Source organism: Alosa alosa, chromosome 6 (assembly GCF_017589495.1).
Source record: "Alosa alosa isolate M-15738 ecotype Scorff River chromosome 6, AALO_Geno_1.1, whole genome shotgun sequence".
In the NCBI taxonomy this organism is placed as follows: domain Eukaryota; kingdom Metazoa; phylum Chordata; class Actinopteri; order Clupeiformes; family Clupeidae; genus Alosa; species Alosa alosa.
This window is the reverse complement of record NC_063194.1, coordinates 19,375,379-19,397,480: the sequence shown is the minus strand read 5'-3', so window position 1 is coordinate 19,397,480 and position 22,102 is coordinate 19,375,379. Positions and strand designations below refer to the sequence as shown.

Below are 22,102 nucleotides of genomic sequence, written 5' to 3'. Positions count from 1 at the left end.
CTGCGCCTTTAAATTGGCGACTTTTTATCTATCAGCACAATGCTACAGTAGGCTATTTCCACTAAATATTCAGCTCAATGTTATTATGTGCAAGACCTTTACTAAGTATGCCAAAGCTTTGATCTCGCACCGTCACCATAACGTTACGTTTTCTCATGGTGAGATGGCATCCTGAAATATGTTTTAGACAAGGGGCGCAAGGTTCACGGAGGTGAACCGCTGGACAAACGCGAAATGACAAGGTGTTAACTAAACAATGTAGTAGGCCTAAGGTAGACAGGCTTTGAAAACCTGTGAGGTCTGTCACAGCTAACTTCAAGCAGAGCTTACACGCGCAAAAATTAAAATTCAATATCAGCATCACGAGATTCATTATCGGAAAATCCTGACAGCGGATGCAAAGCCAAAACGAGGGGGGAAAAAACTTCATACATGATGTCTTTTTAAATCAATTTGTTGACCTTTACTGTTTCATGGCTTCTGCTGAGAAGTGCGCCACACACACTGAACTTGAATCAAGCATTCTTCAGAACGCAGCTGATCAACCCGTCTACTTTCACTTTCAATGAAATCCTAGTAAACGGAATACACTACAAGCAGCGTGATATTCGGAAAGATGTGAAGCACAAAACCCGTCGTCATTGTCAACGGTCTGTTATAATGATGGCCTGTGTAATGCAGAAATATAGCCTACCTCTGATCGACAGACCCCAAAAAAATAAATAAATAAATAAAAATAAAAAAACTCATCTATACGAATTACGTGGTTCTCATTTTCAAGTCGAAAAAAACGGAATTCCATTTAAAAACGGAAGAATCACACCCCTGCTTGTAATCAGTGACAAGCCAAAAAAATGATTTCATGAGAGTTCATTATTCACCTATGTTGGTCATGATAAGCTAGTTCTATTCAGGCTGAAGGTTTATGACATTGGAACTGGACCACAAGCATAGCTCTACCAGGAGTAGGAGGAAACAAATTGGGCTATAAAAACTACAATTCAACTGAACAATTCCATTTCTCCACATCCATCCGGATGAAGACTCTGTAACCACATATTTAAAAAAAAGAAACACCCAAGACGTGTTCACACCGAGCACAGAATGTCTGTGAAACAGTTGAGTGCAATTATGGGAATACTGGGGGTTCGCACAGCTCTGGGGAAAAGAGGGCATGTGGTTAGCCATCGCACATAACAGTGAGCATAACAGAGGATGTGGGGGAGTGAGAAACCGAGAGGAGAGGAGAAACTGAAGAGCCCTCTGTGCTGTAAAAACATTCCCAGCTTTGGTGTTGAGCTAATACGTTCGGCAGCTAAAATAAACATGGTGGGGCGTCACTTAGATGTCCTCAATCCTCTGTGCTCTGGTGTTCGCTGGTCCATGAATCCCTCGACTGGGAACCGAAGCCCCTTTATACTTCCAGCAGGCCGATACCCCCCGACCCCAGCCTTCAGCGGCGCCCTCTCTGAGCCTAGTGCCAACACTGCACACTCTCATTTGCTACATTATTCTTCCATAAACAAAGGGCTTCCTCTTCCATTTCACTCCACTCCACTCCTCCCTGGCCTGGTTTCTCTGACACAGAGATGGAGGAGAGACAGAGTTAGAGAGTAGGAAAAAGAAGCAGAAAGAAAGACAAAAAGATATAAGATCCACAGAACTTGTGTCAGCCAACCACATATCTATTCTGGTGCTTCCTGCTTATTTCCATGTCTCCATCAGAGCCAGAGATCTCTGTTTCATAGGACAGAAGACTGCAGTTAACCCATCTCCCCCGTCTGGGAGAGAGACAGATCCTAATCTGGGGCCCGTGTCAGGACAAATACGCTTGAGGGACAAATGAGTCAGACAGCATGGCAGGGGGAAGGGGTGACTGAGTCACACAACAAAGCTCAATGACAGAGGCCTAATGAATGTCGGCTTGATCAAGACCTTTGCAGACCTGGTGCCTTCATTAACCATGAATCACAATGAATGGCGGCAGAGGTCTAGTTGGCGGTCAGGGTAGGACTGAAGGACAGGGGGCAATAGATTATTGGCACCTAAGGTATGAAGACCTCTAATCGGTTATTCATGTTTATTTATGAAGTACCAAGGATAGACTAACACATGCCTGAAGGCAGTCTTCAATATAACAACTCTGATCAAGCCTTGATCTGGACATGCTCAAGGACATCTGCAGAGCCAAAGTAAATCCAGTCCCAGATGAAGACATCCACATTGTTGAATGATCAGTGGGACAGATGCCAAAAAAATCTTCGTGGTCTCTGTAAACAAAGATTTAAAGATTCGGCTAAAAGCACACAGGGCAGACAGCAAAACAAGCATCAAAGTCATCTCATGTCCTACTTAGAGGAGATCAGTCTGAGAGCTGGACATGATTTCGCTGATCTTTCAGGCAATGTGAAGCCGTGTTGTTAATTCAGCCGCAAAATCTTCACTCTCTCTCGCGTAACTAGGAGGAAGGCTCATCTGGGGGGGGGGGGATTAAGAGTCAGATAAAAAAAATACAAAAAAACAGAGCCTGAGAAAGACTGAAGCCCATGTGGTGATCTCTGGCTCCATCACACAAACACAGCTGAGAGTGAGTTCCAGGGCCACCCTTCCTGTCACCCTTGCACCAAGATGGCCAGACTGTCCCACGAAACCTTTCTTAGAGGTCAACAAACAAGGGACATAGCACCCTAAAGGCATGCCGATGTTCCAGCTCTCTGAGCAGTTTCAATAAACATACTTTGTGTCTCGCCACAGACAGCTTGGGGACTAGCAGCTTAATCTCAGACACCGAGTACAGTATGTCAGTGGAATTTGGAAAAAAAGGAAATTATTAACTTAGGTTGTCACAAAGCAGTGAACACTAATGTGAGAACCCATTCAGTCAGTTTGCGATCTGTCTGTTGACATGGAAACAATTTTGTTTAACACTCAAAACAATGAGCAGACGGAAGTGATATGGAAAGTGATATGAAACTCCATCATATGGCAATTGAGATGAATCAGCAACACAATTTCAAAGCACTAGAACAATTGTTCTGTCATTTACTTTATAAAGGGGGTTGCATTTATGTGTTCTTCTCAATACTATTGAGAGAAAGCTACAAGTTATGAAGAGAAGTACTACCCAGGAGAACAGAGGACAGACTCCTTAATGGCTCCAAAATCAGTGTGCTACTATGCTGCAAGAACAGGCCCTGGCTCAGGATAGCCGCTTCTGACTGCGCCACTGTTGCCTGTGCTCCTTGGCTCCTCACTGCAATGTGATGCAATGGAGTGAGTTGTGGTGGAAGGTCTGGGAAGTTCACCAATCTGCTGAACAGATTTGGAGGGGTATGTGCTGCCAGTGAGAGTCCATCAGAACAAACTCTTTCCCCTCTGAGGAAGAGCACGTCATTCCTGCTGAATGGATTTCCTAGCAGGCCTTATGCAACCCTCCTGTGACAGCTTAACAGCCTGACATCATAAAACATGGGAATGATCAGCTAGTTAGGAAAAAATCAAAGAGCAAGCTTCATCTTATTAAAAAAAAGAAAAGAAAATTAAAGTAAGGTGAGACAGTAGTAGTCAATTTTTGCAATTGCCTCATCATTTTGTCAAAATAGTCACAAGATTTGGTTCATGTGGATTTAAACCCAAGTTTGCCATTAAGAAACGAATGTCTTTCGTTTCATTAAATCACTGACTTACTTGTGTCTTCTGGGATATATCCTTTTATTTTTCAGGAGAGCCTGGTCTACAAACATCTGACAAAATCAGAACTTCTGCTTGACTACTTATTTTGTCTCTTCTATCAGAGTGTGATTAGAAATGTGTAGATATGTAGAAATATGTTGGATGTGACAATGTGAACAACTTATTCCCTGTCCTACAACAGGCATTATCAGAGAACATTCTAGAAAAACTTTATTCCCAGGTGAATAGAAAAGTAGGCAGATTTATGGATGAGGCACAAGCAGTCTAACCAAACACGAACATGGAGAAACAACTATGGTAATACTATCTTAGAAAATCACATCATTCAATCTAGAATCTGGCCTTGAAGTAGATCTAGGTCAGAATATTTGTTTTATTTGTCTTAATCACAGACATGTCTCCTGTGAAGTCCAGCCTGTGAACACTGGCTGGACTTCAGTAGAAATTGTGTCAATGGTTATGTTTTTGGTTCAAGTGAATTCATTGTGAATTCAGAAAGAACTTAAGCCTATATTGACCAGATTAAAGTTAGCAAACTAAATTGATGCAAATTCTCTCCACAACAGCTCCTGCTTTCAGAGTCACCTATTCTCGGATCCAAATGTTCCTACCTAAAAGCTGTTAAATGTGTTGAATACACTACACAAACACAGTCTGTTTGGATTTGGATTTGGAAGTGGTGAAGTTGATCGCCTGTTAGAACAACAGGTTGGAGCAAAACACATACTAACCTGAGGCTTTCCTCTGATACAAGTTTGACATGAGGCCCTTTCAGTTCCTCGAGTAAACTCTGTCTGAACCGGTGAGGGTGGAGGAATGTAAGCTGTGCAGCAGAGGTGAGGGAAGAGGATAATAAGAGCCCTGTCGTCGCACAGGCCCGGCCCCAGGAGAAGGGGGAAGGGAAGCAAGGTCTGCTCTGTCGAGGTTAGACTAAACATTTGCAGGCTGAGGAGGGCTGGACGTCTGTCTGGTTGTGCAGTGGGTCAGCACTTCCACCTGACTCTCAGGCACAGCCGACATGCACCTGAGATCACAGGATTCACAAATGGCTTTTGAACTGAATGATCAGGGGAGAAAAATTATGAAGTGGAGACCACTTCTTTGACCAATTAGATCCAATTACCATGAATTGGCATTCAAAGAGGAGATCTGGTACTTTATACAATCATTAGAGATGTGTGTCCAGGGACACAGTGATATACTGGCTTTTGGTACATTAGCCTGTAAACTCCAGAGCAATGCATACATGAATGGCTAGTGTGCAGCACAGCAGACCCTCAGGACAGCAGCACCTGTACTGACTCTTCAGTATGTTGTACAGTCGTAAAATATTCCATTGTAAGGTCTGCTAACCAAAGTAAACCTTCTATTCAGTTTCAGGGAGGGAGTCGGGCTTGTGGGTTTCCAAATGGCACTGACCAGCCTAGGCAGCTAGCACAGCCCTATGGAGACTCAGACGTCACCTGTCAGATGAGCTTTGGCATGTGTCTGCACAAAGGCCGTACTTCGAGACTGACCTACATCCCGAGTCCCAGCGTCGTGACAGACAGTGCGCATTTGGAAGCATAACTAGCCCTGCAATAGCTCGATTTCCAAAATAGTCGGATGAACTGACAAGAAACGAATGAATTAATTGGAATAGAGATGCTAGGTATATATGTCACTTAGGGTCTTAAATGACCTGCAGTCAAGGCTTCTCCCCGTCCTTTGTTGTCCAGGCTGGCTGTCTCCCTCTTTAGAAGGCGATATGACAAACCTGTTAGAAAGGCATAGCTCAGTTTTGGCAGGAAAGCCTACAGTTCCAGCAGGCCCACACATGGGCTTAATCACAGATGTGTTAAAGACGTGATGCTGTCTGGACACCCACATGATTCCAAAATCACTTCCATGCCCACATGGCACTCAGGAGACAGACCGATTATGTGAAATGCAACTTCAGTTAATCCTGATCAAAGCTAACCACAGATCTCCTTCAATATGCCAGTTCTGTCTTGGGAGGTGAATGGGTTAGACATAGAATCGTGTCGTATAGGCTAAGTCAATAAACTAGAGCTGGAAATTACAAAAGAAAAATGTATTTCTTCCATATACAAAGTACAAAAACAAAACCCTGTCACTGTTGTCCATACAGGCAACATAGAAGAAAAGGTGCAAGAGGTTTAAGAGTCAGAACCTCTGGTTGACTCACACCATTACAAAGGGAAAGGGCTTAGGAAATGGCGTATGGTGTGGAAGGTTATTTCCCAGGTGAAAAGGGAGGTCTCTTAGGAAATCCCACAGACATGAAAACCCAAATGATTTAACAGAGGAGAGAACAGCTCATGCTGAACAGCTCAGAGGTCAAACCACACACTACCAAAACTTACTTGTCAGGTATCATATTCTGCTATATTCCTTCAATGATACTACTACTGAGTTCATCACTTAAACAGAATACTAAAAAAAAAAAAAAAAAAAAAAACACATTTTGAGAGTGCATGAGAATTGTGTATATTTTTTCCACCATCAGAGCTGTCTCTATGTTACATAATTGGACGGAGATCAGCTGTTAGAGCATAACAGAATCCTGAACTGTGTTGTTGGAGGCCAAGGCTCAGGCTACAGTGTTAGTTTTAGCAGCTGGCTGCCCGTGTTTTTCCTGTTTGAGGGCTGGCGTACGCCTGTGACATCTGGTTAAAGAGAGTGTTTCAGTGTAGGCAGAAAAGTACTGTGTGTGAATAAGGTGACAAAGTTCACCTACCATTTCAGCCCATATTCAATTCAATTCAATTCATTCTTTATTCAGGACACAGAGAGCGGTCCATATCACAATACAAAACAGTAAAAAGACAGACAAGAAAACACATACAATAAAATGACTACAACAGTCGGAGTTCCACAATACACAAAAAGAGTGTTCAGATATTAGCATATAAACTAAAATGCCAATGGTTCCACAGTCTAGAAGGGAACCTAACCATACTCATTGCATTCCATATCTTTTTAGCCTCCAAAAAGTTCTGTTCTAACAACTGAATAAGGTAATGGGATTGTTTCCCAATGTCACTGCAGTTTAAGCACTTTTCAGCCGAATGCTACCACTAATCAATGCAACCATATAATCCGTCTTCAAAAGGAAGGGCTAAACGCTATATTAATGAGGCAAAAAGGTGGGAAGTGAAGAAAAGAGTAAGAAAAAAGAAAAAATAAGTTAAAGAAAAAAGAAGGATGAGGTTGGCTTAGAGTACATAATTTCAACTGGATGAGCCATTTTCAAGGACCCTTTCTGAAAATTTTCTTCCAGTACTCTCGATCGATAGAACACCTCACACAGCTTTACCAAAGGAGAAAACAAATCAATATGAGGCAGAGACAGACTTGTAGAGCAGAAAAAAATTATGCTCTGGCGTAAGGAAAAATAAAAACAGCCAGATCAGCATCTTAAAATAAACAGATGTGTTTTACCGACATAAAACATTACAGATGGACAGTGCAATAGGAGACTTTAGAGTAACAATAAATACTAGAATGCTATACCCGAATTAACACCCAGAAGTAAATTTGTAGGCAAGCAATTTGATGTGGACGGCTAGGTAGCCAGTGGAACTCAATGAGCAGCAGGGTAACATGTGCCTTTTTGGCTGGTTGAAAACCAGATGCACTGCCGCATTCTAGACCATCTCTGTAAAAGTTTCACCGTGCAAGCCGGGAGGCACGTCAAGGAGAGAATAACCTGCCATGTACCAAGGGTTGAGTGGCATATTTAGATAAGTATGAACTATGAACTAATGTTCTTATTTTTCTTAGTGCAAGCCGCATGAAAAGTGGACAGAGGCAATGTGGTCAGAGAAGGTTAGCTGGTCATCAATCGTGACACCCAAGTTTCTCGCAACTTTGGTGGGGGTAAGAAATGAGGAGGCAATTTGGATGTTGATATTTTGTAGTTTGGTAAGATTTGTTTGGCTGGGAAGACCAGCAGTTCAGTCTTTTGAGAAGTTCAGTTAAAGGAGGCATTCCTTCATCTACTTGGATATATCTGAGAAGCAATCCGATATTCACGCCAAGACCGGGGGGTCACCAGGCAGTAATGACAAATAGAGTTGGGTATCATCTGCAAAACAGTCACATGAGAAGTTATGCGAGCATGCTGCCTAGTGTGCAGGAGTCTCCAACCTTTTTTCCTGCGAGATCTACTTTGACCACTTTGGACATGGCCAATAGCTTTAATGTTAGTAGTAGCATGCCATGTACTCACATAGCTGATCTCCACCCAAAACTGCTGAATAAGATTTGTATGCTTTTTAAAGGTTCCTTTCAACTCATTTACCTTCTCTCTTTGTAAACTGTGAATTTGATTTCATAAGAATTTTAACATGTTTCCCAAGTGACTGGGGTTATCAGATTTATCTTCCTCAAACCTTTTGGAGAGCTACTTAGAAACAGGTTTGGAGCTACTGGTAGCTTGTGAGCTACCTGTTGGGAGACCCCTGGTGTAGTGGCTATTGTGTTCTAGTTGACCATCTAGCACACACATCCAAGATTTGAGGCAGAAAGCTCAAATATTCACTCATCTTTTTCCTACAGTGTAAACACCTGTATATTACATCTAAAGTTCTCAAAGGCTGTGGTATTATCCAGCAGTAATATGCTTGAGCCTTGTTCCTTTTTCAAACATTGGAAGTTATCGTCCTCCCTTCACTGCCAGTCAAAACAATGTCCTGTTGCGTTTGCTGAGCAGTTATTGTTGAAATGGCGTAAACCAAGCAGTGATTTCCAGACGTGGGCCACAAGGGTCTTCTTCTGAATGCAGAAATGGTGAACCCCAGATTCCCTATCCCAGCCCATGAGAGTGGAAATGACATTTCAAAAGACCATCACAAGAGTAGACCACTATTTCCTACACATTACTGACACAGCTGACAGCTGAGTTCACAAAGTGCCTAAGCTTTTACTTAGAAGATGTTTTGCATTAACACTGAACTGTCAGTTTTTGATGCTTATCAAGTTTTGAGATCCCTTCACTCAAGCCTCACTGAAAGGGGACCATTTGAAAAACACTTTCATACAAAATGCCAATAAAACTGAAAGGGGGAGGACCCCTGGAGCAAACCACAAAGACCTGTCACATCAAAGTACTTTAATAATGCTGCAAATCCCCATCAGTATATATCATGACAGTGCTATAAGACTACACCAAAGCGTTTGGAGTCGCTTGATGCCGACACAGTAAAATGAATACAATTATAAAAGGATCTACTGTCCTGACCTACTAGTTAGTGTGATCACAGTGAGGGTCGACCCAGACAATGTACATTCATTTGAAGGAGCATGGTTCTGACGTTATTTCACTGTCTGATAACAGATGCAGTTCTGCTCTTTCACCTCGCCTCACCAGTAATTACGTGTTGCTGCGCTCTCTATGATCTTGTAGAGTTCTATTTAGGATACACACATTTAGAATCGAGAACGAGAATTTCGTACAGATGAGCGAATGTCCGATATTTAGCACATAAGTGTCACTACGTGAACAGGCGCAACGATAAGGTAACGTTAGCGTTAGAAATCCCCATCTATCAGACGCTACGTACTTCAATGATATTTAAATTAAATACCATAGAAAGGTGAAGTCCCAGTGCTATGGCGGATTACTGTTATTAAAAAGCTGCATCTCGTGTAAACATGACAACCATTAGTTAGCATGACTGGTAGCTTGTGTCCGACAAATCCATCACAGCTGGATTAACCAGATTTTCACACAACGTATGCAACCTTTCATACTTGGTATAATGTCTAACGTGTGTCATATATTGCCTTTGATGCGTTTGATTAAGTATTGTAGCGCTTTAACAATTTCTTAAATCCTAGTGTAGATGAAGTGGTTTGCAGGCATGTTCCTCGTGCTAGCAAGGCACAGCTCCACCAGGACAACTTCAAACCTTGTGCTAAGGTTGACAACGAGCCTTGTAAACTAACATGAACTGGCAAGCAACATATAGCCTAACCTTACGGTCACACTGTTATACCTGCCCTGTAACTCCATTATCACTCATTTCATTTAACAGGCAAACAGCTGATACCAACAAGAAGTAACGTTTAAGAGCACGAAATAAAGCAGGGAGCTCCTTATAGTATTGTTAGGCAAGTTCACTAGCTTATGTTAGCTCCCTAGATTAAGGCAAGGGGCGGTTTCGGTCCCGGCTAATTGCATGCTAGCAACCACTATCTATCTAGTGTTATCGAAGGGTTTAGCTTGCTCCGCTGCAGTGGATGCTTTCCCAAACGAGTGACTATGTATTGCAGTCAGTGGCAGAAGTGTGCCCTCACACAGCAGCAATACTGGCTACAGACTAATGTTAAATGGTAAAAATCGTAATTATAATGCCCTGCAGTGTTAGCTAGCCAGTGAAGCACTGCAATCGAGCTAGCCAACATTTAGAAATTAGTAACGTTAACGTTAGCTACTAGACAACTACCGCTAACATTAGCAAGCTATCGTCAATATTGAACTCTTACCTGTTAAACGCAACTTCACTGGTCCATTTCTCCTCGCTCCTTGGTTAGACATTTCCTCTCACTTCACCCCGTGACCAGGACTCATAAAATGTGGCAAAATATGTTATAACGTTAACGGTTTTGATGGTATCACAGTAAACCGACAATAATAGAATCACGGTGCTGTGGCCCGGATGTCCATACCGCTGCCATCGTTAGCTAGTTAAATTAGCCTCCAAGTAGTCACATAAACATCGCATTTGAACAGTAGGAATACCAGAAGGCAAACACCATTTGCAAAAATATACTTCAATTAGCGTCTCTAAACCAATCCAATTTATAGCACAGTGACTTTTTCTTCATCCTCGGGAAAGAGCTCAAGTCCAGTCTTATTTTGCGGAGCTACTGCGAACTTGACTAGTGGTGGTGATCTAGTACGCAGCTTTCCTCCAGAGGCGAGCCAGCATATGCAGACAGTTTAGGGAGGCAGGGAAGGGAAGGCTGATGTTGGTGACATCATCAGACAAGTTAATCACAAGAGACTTTTGAAAGTGGCCTTGCACATAATTGTTCCCACCCTTTCTAAGAGTCTTACCACGTTTATGGTAGTTTAAAATTGTTAGTAAAAGGTGGTTAATTCTAAATTATGAATCCAAGAATGTAAGCAATATATCACAAACTTTATTTACAGAACAGATACATTACAGTTAACAGATTATATACACTTCCACCCACAGGTTTGGAGACATAATCACACAAATAAAGGACAAACAGTTACAGGATAGAATGGAGATCAAAGACAAACAACCACTCAAAAGCTGAACGCGCTCTGGTTTTCACTGATCTGGAATGCATAACCGTCTGTTGTAGTCTCTGGGGCAACACTCTGATCCTCTTCCTCCTTTAAGGTAAAATAGTCAGACGGAAATCAATTAGTACCATTGGTAGGGACTGAGGCATGCAAGAAGACTAAACACATGCAAAGACACACAAACATACCTCTCCTGAGAAATATTTATCAATGAGGTTGAGGGCAGCCTTGTAGACCAGCTCATTTTCATGAGACTGTAGGGCCTCAATTTTGTCCAGGCCACCACATTCCTCAATCATCAGGCAGAGTTTCTCTGTCTCACCGATTTTCTCACCCGCCTGTTGGAAGAAAGACAAAGCTCCAGTTCTGCTGCCAGGAACACCAAGAAGTCCATTTCAATTTAATACATCATACTCAAATTCTGCTAAACCTCAGACAACTTTGAAGTCACCAGATGAACTTTGAAGTGACAAATTACATACCAGGAAGATGTTGGTAATGGCATCAAGGATAACCAGGATCGTTTTGCTGTCTTTGGTGGAAAGCAGGTTCAACAGAGGTTCCAGCACATCAGCTTGAACAAGGTACACAACTTGGTTTACAGTGCCTCCGCTGGTCAGATTAGTCACAGCCCAGACAGCCTCCTTCTGAGTCTTGTAGTCACCCTAAGGAGAAATAAAGGCAATACAATAACTCTAAAAATCAACACAGTAACTAAATAAGAAATTGTTCATCCTTTTATGCAAAACTGGGGTACACACCTTTCTGAGGACATCCACCAGGTAAGGCACCAGCCCTGAATCAATGACGTCCTGAATCTGGCAGTCTTTGCCAGCGGTGATGTTGGACAGTGTCCAGGCAGCCTCTTTTTGGATGTTGTTCTTGGGGTGGCGCAACAGGGCAGGGAACAAAGCCAGAATACCAGCATTCAGCACAGCCTGGGTCTGCTCATCTGTCCCAGTCACAATGTTTCCAACAGTGCGCAGAGCTGGAGTCTGTAGCAGAAAGAGGAAGAACAGTGGCTGTTACTTTTTCTTCATTACCCCATTATTCAGAACATACATGTACCCAGTCAAACAAGACACTTGCAACATCTTGAAACCCCACCACCCCAAGATTCAAGACACTTCAAATTCAGCCATGTCCACCCCAGTCTACCAATTATAGACTCAGGAACTTTAAAAGCAAGGAGAATGTGTGTTCATGAAATCAGACATTTTTGAAGACATCATTTCTAATTGCCTATATTAAATCTTAAAGGTTCAGCCCACTACTCAAATTCAGGCATAGTGCTTAAAAACGTTAAGCCCTGTAGACCATGTAAAGCAGTAAAAGCACTTAAACGTTTTGTAACATTGTTCAGTAATTGAACAATGACCCCTTTGCAAGTAATTTCCTGCCAGACAAAAGGGTAAATCCCATGATTTGGGGAGGTGGTAGCGTGGGTAGCATGCAGTACCCTAAAAGTTGTGGGTTCAATTCCCAGCTTCCACCATTGTGCCCTTGAGCAAGGCACTTAACCCCAAGTTGCTCTGGGGACAATGGAATCCCTTGTAATATAGTTGACATTATGTAAAATCACTTTGGACAACAGTGTCTGTTAAATGAATAAATGTAAATGATTACTAAGAGTGAGTATGTCAAAGTCATATTCATACCACAACAGACAGCTCTCCACAACCGAGCAGCTGCACCAGGCGAGGCACCAGGCCAGTCTGTACCACCACCTCGATTCTTTCATTGGGCCCGTCAGTCAGGTAGGACACGGCCCAGCAGGTGTCTGCCAGCACCTCCTTGTCATCGTGATGCAGCAGGCGGACGATCGTGGGCAGTAACTGCTGCACCGCAGACAGAGGTGGCGCTGGGTTCTTATTACGGCACAGGTTGGACAGGGTCCACGTCACGTTTCTCAGGTAACCAGACTGGAAATGAAGGAGTTCAGACATGATCATGGAGACCAAGGCCTATGTAGACAAGTGTTGAACTACACCATCTAGTGGCAACAGAAAACAATTTAGAATACATGTCTGAACTTGGCCAGAATGGCATTTTTCAAACAGAAATATAAAGACCCCACACAGCCATGTATAGGTCTTGATACACTTTCACCCCAGCGACACACACATTAACTTACAGAGAATACACTCAGCTCAGGAACAGCCAACAGACTAAGCAATGGAGCCACTGCTCCGTGCTTGATGACCATATCTCTGTATGAAGAACCATCACCTAAAATAAATAAATTAAAAAGAGACACGTTAAATGTGACAAATGGAGTTATTAAACTACTACTAAACAGAAACAGACCGTAAGTGGTTAGTCCTTGAAACATACCTGCAATATTTCCCAGAGCCCAAACTGCTTGCTCACTGATGTGGGGGTGAGGAGATGTGATGAGGTTCACAAATGCAGGTATGGCTCCAGATTCTACCACAGCACGGGTCTGATCAGACGTTCCTGAGGCAATGTTGGTGAGTGCCCAGGCTGCCTCAAACTGGATTGGGGGACTGTCAGCCAGGCCCAAAAAGGACACAAATTTGGGAATCAGACCAGAGCTGATGATCTGGTCAATTGGAGGGTGCCTCTCTCTTGACAGCAACTTCCTGTGTTGGAGTAGAAACATTCAAGGAGGGTTACACAGAAGGTCTACAATTATCATTTGCTGAGATCTTAATGTTAATATTTTTCATTAAATCACCCTACCTTGCAGCCTGAGTGGCTTGCAACTGAGATTCCATGTCGTTATTGCTCAGACCCTCCACAATTTGTTCGACTGTCCACTGCTGACTCGCCTGTACAGTAAATGGCATTGCAAATTAATTAATGTGCATTTACATAAGCACAAATATGAATCCAAACAGGATACTACAAAAAAAAAAAAAAAAAAAAAAAAAAAAAAAAAATTACCTGGCAATTCTGACTTTTCTCTTGAAGTGGAGAGGTGGCCTCGTCAGGTAAAGTGCTGACATTTCTTCTTTTGAAAATCTGATCGTCTTTCTTTGCCTTGCGCAGCTCAAAATTTGTTTCGATTCTCCTGCGCCTCATTTCCTGCATAAAACACGAAGGTGGATTCAAGTTACTTCACATTCAATTATAAATACAATTTGGCCAGTTAATGTTAACTTAATAAAAGTGTACTCTGGTCGATTGACGCCAACGTAACTTACAGTTGCATCCTTTCCCTTGTTTTTGAACTTGTTCAGACGTTCAGACGTGTTCTCGTTGTTTGCCGACATTTTTGCAGGTTGTTGAGTTTGAGGTAGACCTGTTACCTAACAAATGAAAAGTACAGACGTTAGCTTGGTAAACTGCGTTGAAAAGACACGCAAACAAATAATCTTTAAATGTAGCTTTACTAACTAGACAGCTAGCTAACATGATATTCCACATGCTCTTCGATAACGTTACGTTAACGCACTGCCAAAAGCTGTCAAGACCTAAAACTAACCAGCGAAGAGTATCGAAAGCACTTACGATACTTAAAAGAACGTTGTTTTAAAGTTGAAAATCAATCAAGACAAACAGCAAAAACATGCTTAAAAGCAATTCACAGCACCTTAAATATGTATATGATAAAGGACCATAACTTGACTTACCTTGTCTGTCTGGATAAAAAATTTGATGTGTGGTAGTAAGATGCTACAGACCTTTAAATTCGCGGGGCAAAGCTCTCTGATTGGCCCGTTCGAGCAAAAGCATTCACCCATTGGACTGTTCAAAAAATTCAAGGGAAGTCTCGGAGAATCCGAAGAATGCACATGATCCAATATCGCGAGATTTTGCTAACAAATTAGTCTCATACATATTTTTTAGATGCATGCATTTCAGATGCATTTCGATCAAATTATTATATGTCGAATCGTTATAGGCCCGGGAGCTATATATATTGGAAAGACTTGTATTATGTGTGCAAAATATGTGCATGTCATTTCAACATTCCGTAGCACAGACGCCTTTAGTTTAACACCAACATACAGTACCCTCCAGAATTAGTGGCATCTGCTAAAGTTGACTAAAAAGAGGAATATAAAATCATCTTTTGGAAATTGATCTTAATGCCTTAAGTCAAAAAATGAGGAAATATCCTTTCTGTTCTGAGTCTTTCAAGAGGGGTCTAAAGACTATCTGTTCAGCATACACCTTTAAGTGGTTCTTATGAGGTTTGGTCTGTATATTGTGTATATATGGTATTTGTTTATTTTCATTTGGCTATTGATCATTGATATTATAAAATGGCTATTTTCTTTTAGTCTGACCAACACTTTAAAACTGTTCACTGTTAATTGTTTAACTATTGTATTGTGTTTTTATTTGTAAGTGACTTTGGACAAAAGCATCTGCTAAATCACATAACCATATACATAACCATATCATGATATAATAGAATTATAGGTAAATTCTGATGGACAAATGTACCAGGTAAATAAAAACATTGTTTTCATCAGTGTAAGAGTTCAAGTCTTCATTTATTATGTTTCATATACACCAATATTTTTCAGCTGTATTAGAAAAAAGAATATTGAAAAAAATTGACAAGTTTTACAAACAGGCCAAGTTCAACCTCACATTGTGGTTTAAAGCCTCATAGTCTCCCTATGCCCCCAATCTACAAAGACCACATTTTCTGGAGGAATAAGTCCATACTAGGGTGCATTACCCAAGTACATTTGCTTTTGCATGTTTAGTCAGCTCCAGGTAGAATAGGGGGAAATTAAGTCTGAAATCCAGGCATCAAAAATCTTTTCAATGTAGACACATCATTTCAAAAAGACTGAGAAGTTTCATAAGTTAACTTTAACATAAGCTCATTTAGAGAAAATCAATTTCCTGAAGTGGCATTTTTATCTCTCCACAGGGTGTCATCAATCCCAAACCTGTGTTGACAAACAGAAAGGGAGGGATACAGGGCTGGTCACCAGCCTGAGGGGTCAGCCATGCTGCTCAACTTTGGAACGGGATCCAAGACGCGGCAGCCGTGAAAGGAGGCCATAGGCAGGCCGGAGGGTCAGGGAAGAGTGGAGCACCAACGTCACAGGGGTCTGGGTCCACCACCAACCAACAGTTCAAGAATCAAATTCTTGCTTTATTACGATTTTTTTAGGGCGCGAAATGGGGTGCAGTGCGTTCTAAGAGGCTGAAGGTTGTAGTTTGTTGTTATGAGACCTAGAGAGCATGGGGGGGAAAAGCAAAGCTGAGAAATAATGTCTTTATTGACTTAAAACAGGATTACACAACAAAGAAGTAGAAGTAAACAAAAAGGATGAAAATAATGGATGGTCTGGGGTCACTTGAGCAGCCATGTTGCTGTAATCCATTGGGAATGCCTTTTTCAGTTATTACAGTGATGTGCAATGATAGGAGGGATCCAAGACATGATGAAGATAAACAAATATTTATTGACCACAAAAGTCCTTTCAAACCTAAAACAATCTTTCCAAAAGGTTTTGAGGTTCTGCATAATCTGTTGTAGAGGCCTATTTACAATTAAAATGCAAAAAATCTAAAATTGTCAAAAAAAAAACTAGTCAGCAATGGTATTTATTCAATTAAAACCATGCCTACTGAACATTTATTCATGTAAGATCTGTTATTTTTTTGGTAAGACATAATTCAGTCCAGGGAGGAAGAGCTAAGATGGCAAAACCTATTTGATAATGATCTCACAATAAAATGTACAACTTCAGGTCAGGGTCAATCAGGGTCAACTTAACAAAAACGGAAAAACAAATCAATTGCATTAAATATTAAGTTATGAGTTTCAAAATAAATGTTTCTTCACTGATGAGTTTAAGCAAAGACAAACAAAATATTGTTAACTTTACTGGTACTGTTATTAGAGGTTGACATGAGACACGAGATGAGAAACATAGAAACAAGTCAAAAGCATATCCCTTGATTACATCTGTCTTCCACGTAGCTTAGTCAACATGGCTGCCACACAGTGATTGTCATAGAAGGCATCTTTGGAGTTAGGCTTATTCTTACGAAACAGTATTTTTGTTTTGTTTTGTTTTGAAAGAGTGTAATGGGTGACTTTCAGAAATTAAAACAAAACACAAAAGCTGAAATGGTTCTTAAATATGAAATCACATAGATATTTCCTCTGTTTATGAAACAAGTCCCATGATTTGAAACTAGAAGTTGACCCCTGGCATCCAGCTCTGAGTCCAGAACATAACGTCATAATGGGCATGACTTATGACAATCTGCAACAGAGAAGAATGGGTGGGGACACATTACATGCAGGTGACACAAATGCAAGGCAGACACAAATAGGGAGAGATGCAAAATGCTTACACACACACACACACACACACACACAAACAAACAAAACCAATGACGATGCAAAAAGACCACAGCCATGCATTTGTGTTCTTTGTCACATGAGCATGATAGAGAGAGCCAGGAATTGAATCTGAGAAACAGAATGAGATGCAATTATATGAAATTCATTCAGTGTTAAGGGGTAAGAGATGCACAAACTACAAAACTACACTGCTGTACAAACTACATGGGAAGGTGAAAAGAACGATAAAAAAGTACAGGTGAAGGAGATGATAAAATGTACACGTGATGCAGAGAGAGGAGTGAAGAAGTGATCCCGAAGATCCCCTTTTCTTTATGTATTGCAAAGGTGGCCAAACAGGCCCCCCCAGCTTAGAACGGAATGGTTCTAAGGATGCCACTGAGGAACACTTTGTCTTACCTGCTTGCTTTGAATGCTTTGAGTTTCTGAACAAAGAAGGACTCCAGCACCTCGGCGCACTGGTAAAACGGCGAGTCGTTTGGGTTGTAGTAGCGGCAGTTGTCGAAGATTTTGGTCATGTCCGCTACGAATTCAGTCAGTTTGCTGTAATACCGCCTCTGTAGTCGCTCCTCCATTGTGGACAGATCTGAGACAATACAGTGGATGGTTTTAAGTCTACAACCATCTTCAAGATTTTATACAAACTGGGAATATATAGCTACATGTGTCTTATTAAATATTTCTTTAGGTTCAACAGCAGTCCAATTTACTCTAAGAGGAAAACACCTTTCTGAAAGCACAAGGAAGACCGTAAAGACGGTGGGAAAGAATATCCATACCCATTGGTTCCTTAATGACACCGTAGTAATCAGGAGCATCATTGGGGTCCACTGGCTCCAAGAACGGCCAGCCCATTTTGTGGGCCTAGTTGAAAAAAAGAAACATCGCTGATCAATCAACGATACATTGACGGAAAAGACCACTGACCAGTCCAATGGCAGAGATGGTACAAAACCAGTTATATTGATTATGTACTTTTAAACTTTCTTTCTAAATCTGTCAGTTGTTCTACTCTCATTCAACCCTTCTACAGATCAGCACTGAAAATACCAACATCCATATATGTATTAAAGGTCAATTAAAATTCTTAGTGTCCTGTATAATCACACAACCATATAAAAATTTATTAAAAAAGACCTGATATTCCACAAAATGACTAAACTAACTGATAAACTGATGAATCTTTTCCTAAAAGCCTTGGTTAAGAAATATGGCACGTTGAAAAACATATTAGCAAAAAAGATTGATGAACACAAATGAGCAATATGGGAGTGCAGATGAGGAGGAATACATGCAGCAGTATGTCTTCACCTGTAAGCAGCGTAATATTCTTTTCAAGCCTTCGTAATCCTTGTCTGTGAGCGGCGTGAGAACGGTCATGGCATCTTCCGTGGACTGGCACTGCGGGCACACATATTCATCAATCTCCGTGGCTTCACTCTGCAGAATGCCCACGCAGCGACCATGGTACCAGTTCTGGCATCGGTCACAGCCAATGTAGAATCTACAAGAAACAAAGTAAAGTTGATAAAAAAACACTGGGTTAAAAACATCAAGATGCAAAGTTAGCATTCCAGAGCATCAAAGAGGTTGTATCTTAAGCATCAAATAGGAGAGTTCAAGTTCAGAGTATAGGAGACCACAGCACGGCATAGGCGATCTATAAACCAACTCTAGCTAAACTCTTGGGCCTATAATTACCGTACAGAAAGTCACAAACTTGAATCATTTCTTCACATTTCCCATTTTGCACAAATACTTACTGGGCTTCATCGTACGGTGTCCGACAGATGCAGTACAGCTCCTCAGTACTACCTTCTTGCTGCCTTTTGCAATCACTGCAAACGTAGTCCTCCATTTTTCTGGCCTCCTTTTCAGTGATACCAACACAATTGCCATGAAACCAGTTGGAACAAAGGTCACAGCCAATGTAGAACCTGTGACAAAGAAATGTTTGAGCTGGGCAACTGGCAATTTTGTTCTCAGAACAACTTCCTTAATAATGCTACTGTAGTCTCATTAGGTTGGCTGTGAGTGCACTAGCATGCTTACTTTGCTTGGTCATAGGGTGTTTTGCAGACACAATAAAGCTTGGTGTCCTTCTTGGGATCCTTTGAGGTAGTGGAAATCATCTTCTTCTTCTTGTGTTTGCCGGACGATGGAGACTCCCGCTCGTCGTCACGCTTCCGCTTGTGGCCTGCGGACGGCGAGGTGAACGTAGAGGAGGACGAGGTTGGGGTGGAGGACGAGGAGAGTGCGCTGGCTGCCTGCGTGCTGGCTGCTGCTGCTGCTGCTGTGGCTGCCTGTGCTGCCTGGGCCGAGGCAGCCTGGGCTCGCTCCTTCTCTCGCCGCATCCGGCCCAGGTCTTTGCGTAGCTCGTCCTGATGAATGACAATGGAACAAAATGGATGACGACTTTGTGGGACTGATGATGATCTGTGGCCTAAATAATCAGCCACATGCAATAGTCTTTAAGTCATGAAATGCAGGCATGGTCAGGTCCAGCAATCAACATATCCACTCAGATGAAGTATGTTTGTCAGGCTAGACACATACATGGCCTCAGAAGACATTAAAATGATCACTGAGCCTTTTCATATTATGGTAGGTGTAATGTGAAATCCAAGGATATAATCATATCAACTTCTACACACAAGTCACCAAGATGTGTTTCAATCTTTCACCACCAACCCACAAAATGTGTACCCATCTTGTTAACATTAAGACATGCTCTTATTTTGTGTACAAATTATCTGAGCATATAAATTATACAGGTTTTGAAGGTCTACTGAAGGTACAAACATCTAACATCAGAGGGGTAGCGTTATTTCACGAACACTACCCCTAACGTCCATTAACACATTATAATCAAAGGTACTCCACATTTTCAAGAGTAAATAGTCATAAAGGTAAACGGTAAAAGGTAACGGTAAGGCTCGACTGCACACAGGTGAGTGATAATTCGTTCCGCCTGACCACCGACGAGAAGGGGCGTTTGCCGTGACACATAGTGTTGACTACTTGCTCCTTACCTGCACTTCTATCTGCAGGTCCTTGTCTAGCAGGGCTCTCTTCTTGAGGATCTCAGCCTTGAGCTGCTCCTTGTGCTTGTAGAGCAGTGCGGAGAGTTTGGAGGCGTTCTGCTTGCTGCGCTTCTGCTCCACCGACTCCTCCCGCTTCCTCTTCTTAGCTGCCTGCTTCTCGTCCTTGTCAATCTTGTCCAGGATGAACTTCATCACCTGGTTGCACACGATCATCCTGGGAAGACAACCCAAAAAAGTTAGCAGATTGGCTAAATAAACAAATGACGGGTAGACATGGGTAGGCAAATCCACAGTTGGATAGACTTTAAATTGAGAGGCCATGTGTCCATTATGTACCTCTGGTTTTCCTCTCTCTCCTCAGGGGAAACAGTCTTCTTCTGTTTTAAGTGCTCTATAACTGCATTCTGCTTCATCACCACCTGCAGAACACAAAGGCAATCACGTCAAAATCAAGAGCATGAATTCATTCTAGTGCACTCGTGTGTATCTCCACCTCTTTAACCAAAGCCCTTAGTGTGCCCCATCCCTGTCCCTGTCCTACCTGCTTCTGGAGGAGGTCTCCCTGGCTGGTGGCCTGCTGGGCCTGCTGCTCCCTCTTGGCCTCCTGCTGCTGCCTCTTCTTCAGCTGCAGCTGCTGCTGCTGGTCCCTCAGCTGCTGCATGCGCTGGAGCTGCTCCTGTACGCTGGCCGCCTGGATGGTGACCACGTTCTGCACCTGGCCCCCGACGCTGACCACTGTCTGTTGCTGCTGCTGCTGCTGCTGTTGATGATGATGATGATGATGTTGCTGCTGGACAGGGGAAGCGGCGGCAGGCTGCTGCTGGATGGTGATGGGCAGCTGGAGCTTGATCTGCTGGGGGACGCCGCCGCCTTGCTGCTGCAGCTGGGCGGCCACCTGGCTCTGGATCTGGGAGAGCACCTGCTGCTGGATGCCTGGCACGGCGATGAGCTGCTGGTGGAGCTGCAGTGACGGGCGCACCTGCACCTGGACCTGAGCCTGGAGGGGGTGAGCTGTCCCCGCTGTCGCCTGGGGCTGGGGCTGCTGCTGCTGCAAGGAGGAAGCCTGGACCTGCACCTGGGCGTGGACGGGCACAGGGGCAGGGGCGGCAGCAGGAGCCGCAGCCAGGACCGGCCGAGGCTGGACCTGAAGCTGGGCCTGGCTGACCACTGTCTGGCCCATCGTCGAGGCGACCGTAAAGGTGCCCAGAGTGTGGGCTGCTGCTGTGGACACCTGCACCTGTGCCAGCTGCTGCTGCTGCTGCTGCTGCTGCTGCTGCTGCTGCTGCTGGGGTTGCAGGGATTGCAGGGATTGGTGCTGGAACTGGAGCTGTGGCTGGGCCACAAACTGAGGCTGCTGCTGGACAGACACAGGGACAGACACAGGTACAGACACGGGGACAGACACGGGGACAGAGCTGGGAGTCTGGGCGAGAACCTGGGCTGGAGGCAGTGAGGATACTGGAGAAACAGACATGGACATCGAGGAGGGTGTGGGGGCAAGTGCCGGCACAGACGCTGGGATGGGTGTCGGGACAGGGGCCTGGGTGGGGACAGCCATCTGTGGGGGGGGCTGCATCGGGCCGAGGGGAGGGGGTCCAGAGGAGGCAGGTTGAGGCTGCAACACTCTCTGATCAGGCTGAAGACCTGGAGGAGGAGAAAGATCAAAGAATAAATTACCAAATACCAAACCTACTTTCTTCAAATTTCAAATAATTGTATTGACCATTATCTGGAATGCCCACTAATTCCTCCATTGGTAATGTAAGCATCATCTAA

At 43.0% G+C, this 22,102-nt stretch overlaps 3 protein-coding genes across 3 annotated transcripts in view; all 3 read right to left on the bottom strand.

Annotated features, from left to right (window-relative positions):
- Nucleotides 1-10,618, bottom strand: part of LOC125295964 (E3 ubiquitin-protein ligase SMURF2) — a 43,486-nt gene extending 32,868 nt beyond the window's left edge. Inside the window, exon 1 of the mRNA XM_048245549.1 lies at nucleotides 10,186-10,618. Coding sequence (XP_048101506.1) covers nucleotides 10,186-10,237 — 52 coding nt within the window. The 5' untranslated portion in view covers nucleotides 10,238-10,618. The remainder of the gene's footprint in view (nucleotides 1-10,185) is intronic.
- A 207-nt stretch (nucleotides 10,619-10,825) lies between these two features.
- On the bottom strand, nucleotides 10,826-14,653 carry kpna2 (karyopherin alpha 2 (RAG cohort 1, importin alpha 1)). Its single transcript, XM_048245627.1, has 11 exons — nucleotides 14,572-14,653; nucleotides 14,143-14,247; nucleotides 13,883-14,023; nucleotides 13,679-13,767; nucleotides 13,310-13,578; nucleotides 13,110-13,204; nucleotides 12,634-12,897; nucleotides 11,737-11,970; nucleotides 11,458-11,640; nucleotides 11,164-11,313; nucleotides 10,826-11,065 (listed from the first exon to the last, which is right to left on the bottom strand). Exons 2-11 carry the CDS (start codon nucleotides 14,209-14,211, stop codon nucleotides 10,976-10,978), a joined length of 1,584 nt encoding a protein of 527 aa, XP_048101584.1. The 5' UTR covers nucleotides 14,212-14,247; nucleotides 14,572-14,653; the 3' UTR covers nucleotides 10,826-10,975.
- Nucleotides 14,654-15,422: 769 nt separating this feature from the next.
- The window catches only part of bptf (bromodomain PHD finger transcription factor), a 30,198-nt gene continuing 23,518 nt past the window's right edge, over nucleotides 15,423-22,102 (bottom strand). Inside the window, 9 exon segments of the mRNA XM_048245104.1 lie at nucleotides 15,423-16,138; nucleotides 17,682-17,868; nucleotides 18,062-18,146; nucleotides 18,594-18,786; nucleotides 19,046-19,219; nucleotides 19,335-19,663; nucleotides 20,315-20,540; nucleotides 20,663-20,745; nucleotides 20,868-21,970. Coding sequence (XP_048101061.1) covers nucleotides 16,102-16,138; nucleotides 17,682-17,868; nucleotides 18,062-18,146; nucleotides 18,594-18,786; nucleotides 19,046-19,219; nucleotides 19,335-19,663; nucleotides 20,315-20,540; nucleotides 20,663-20,745; nucleotides 20,868-21,970 — 2,417 coding nt within the window. The 3' untranslated portion in view covers nucleotides 15,423-16,101.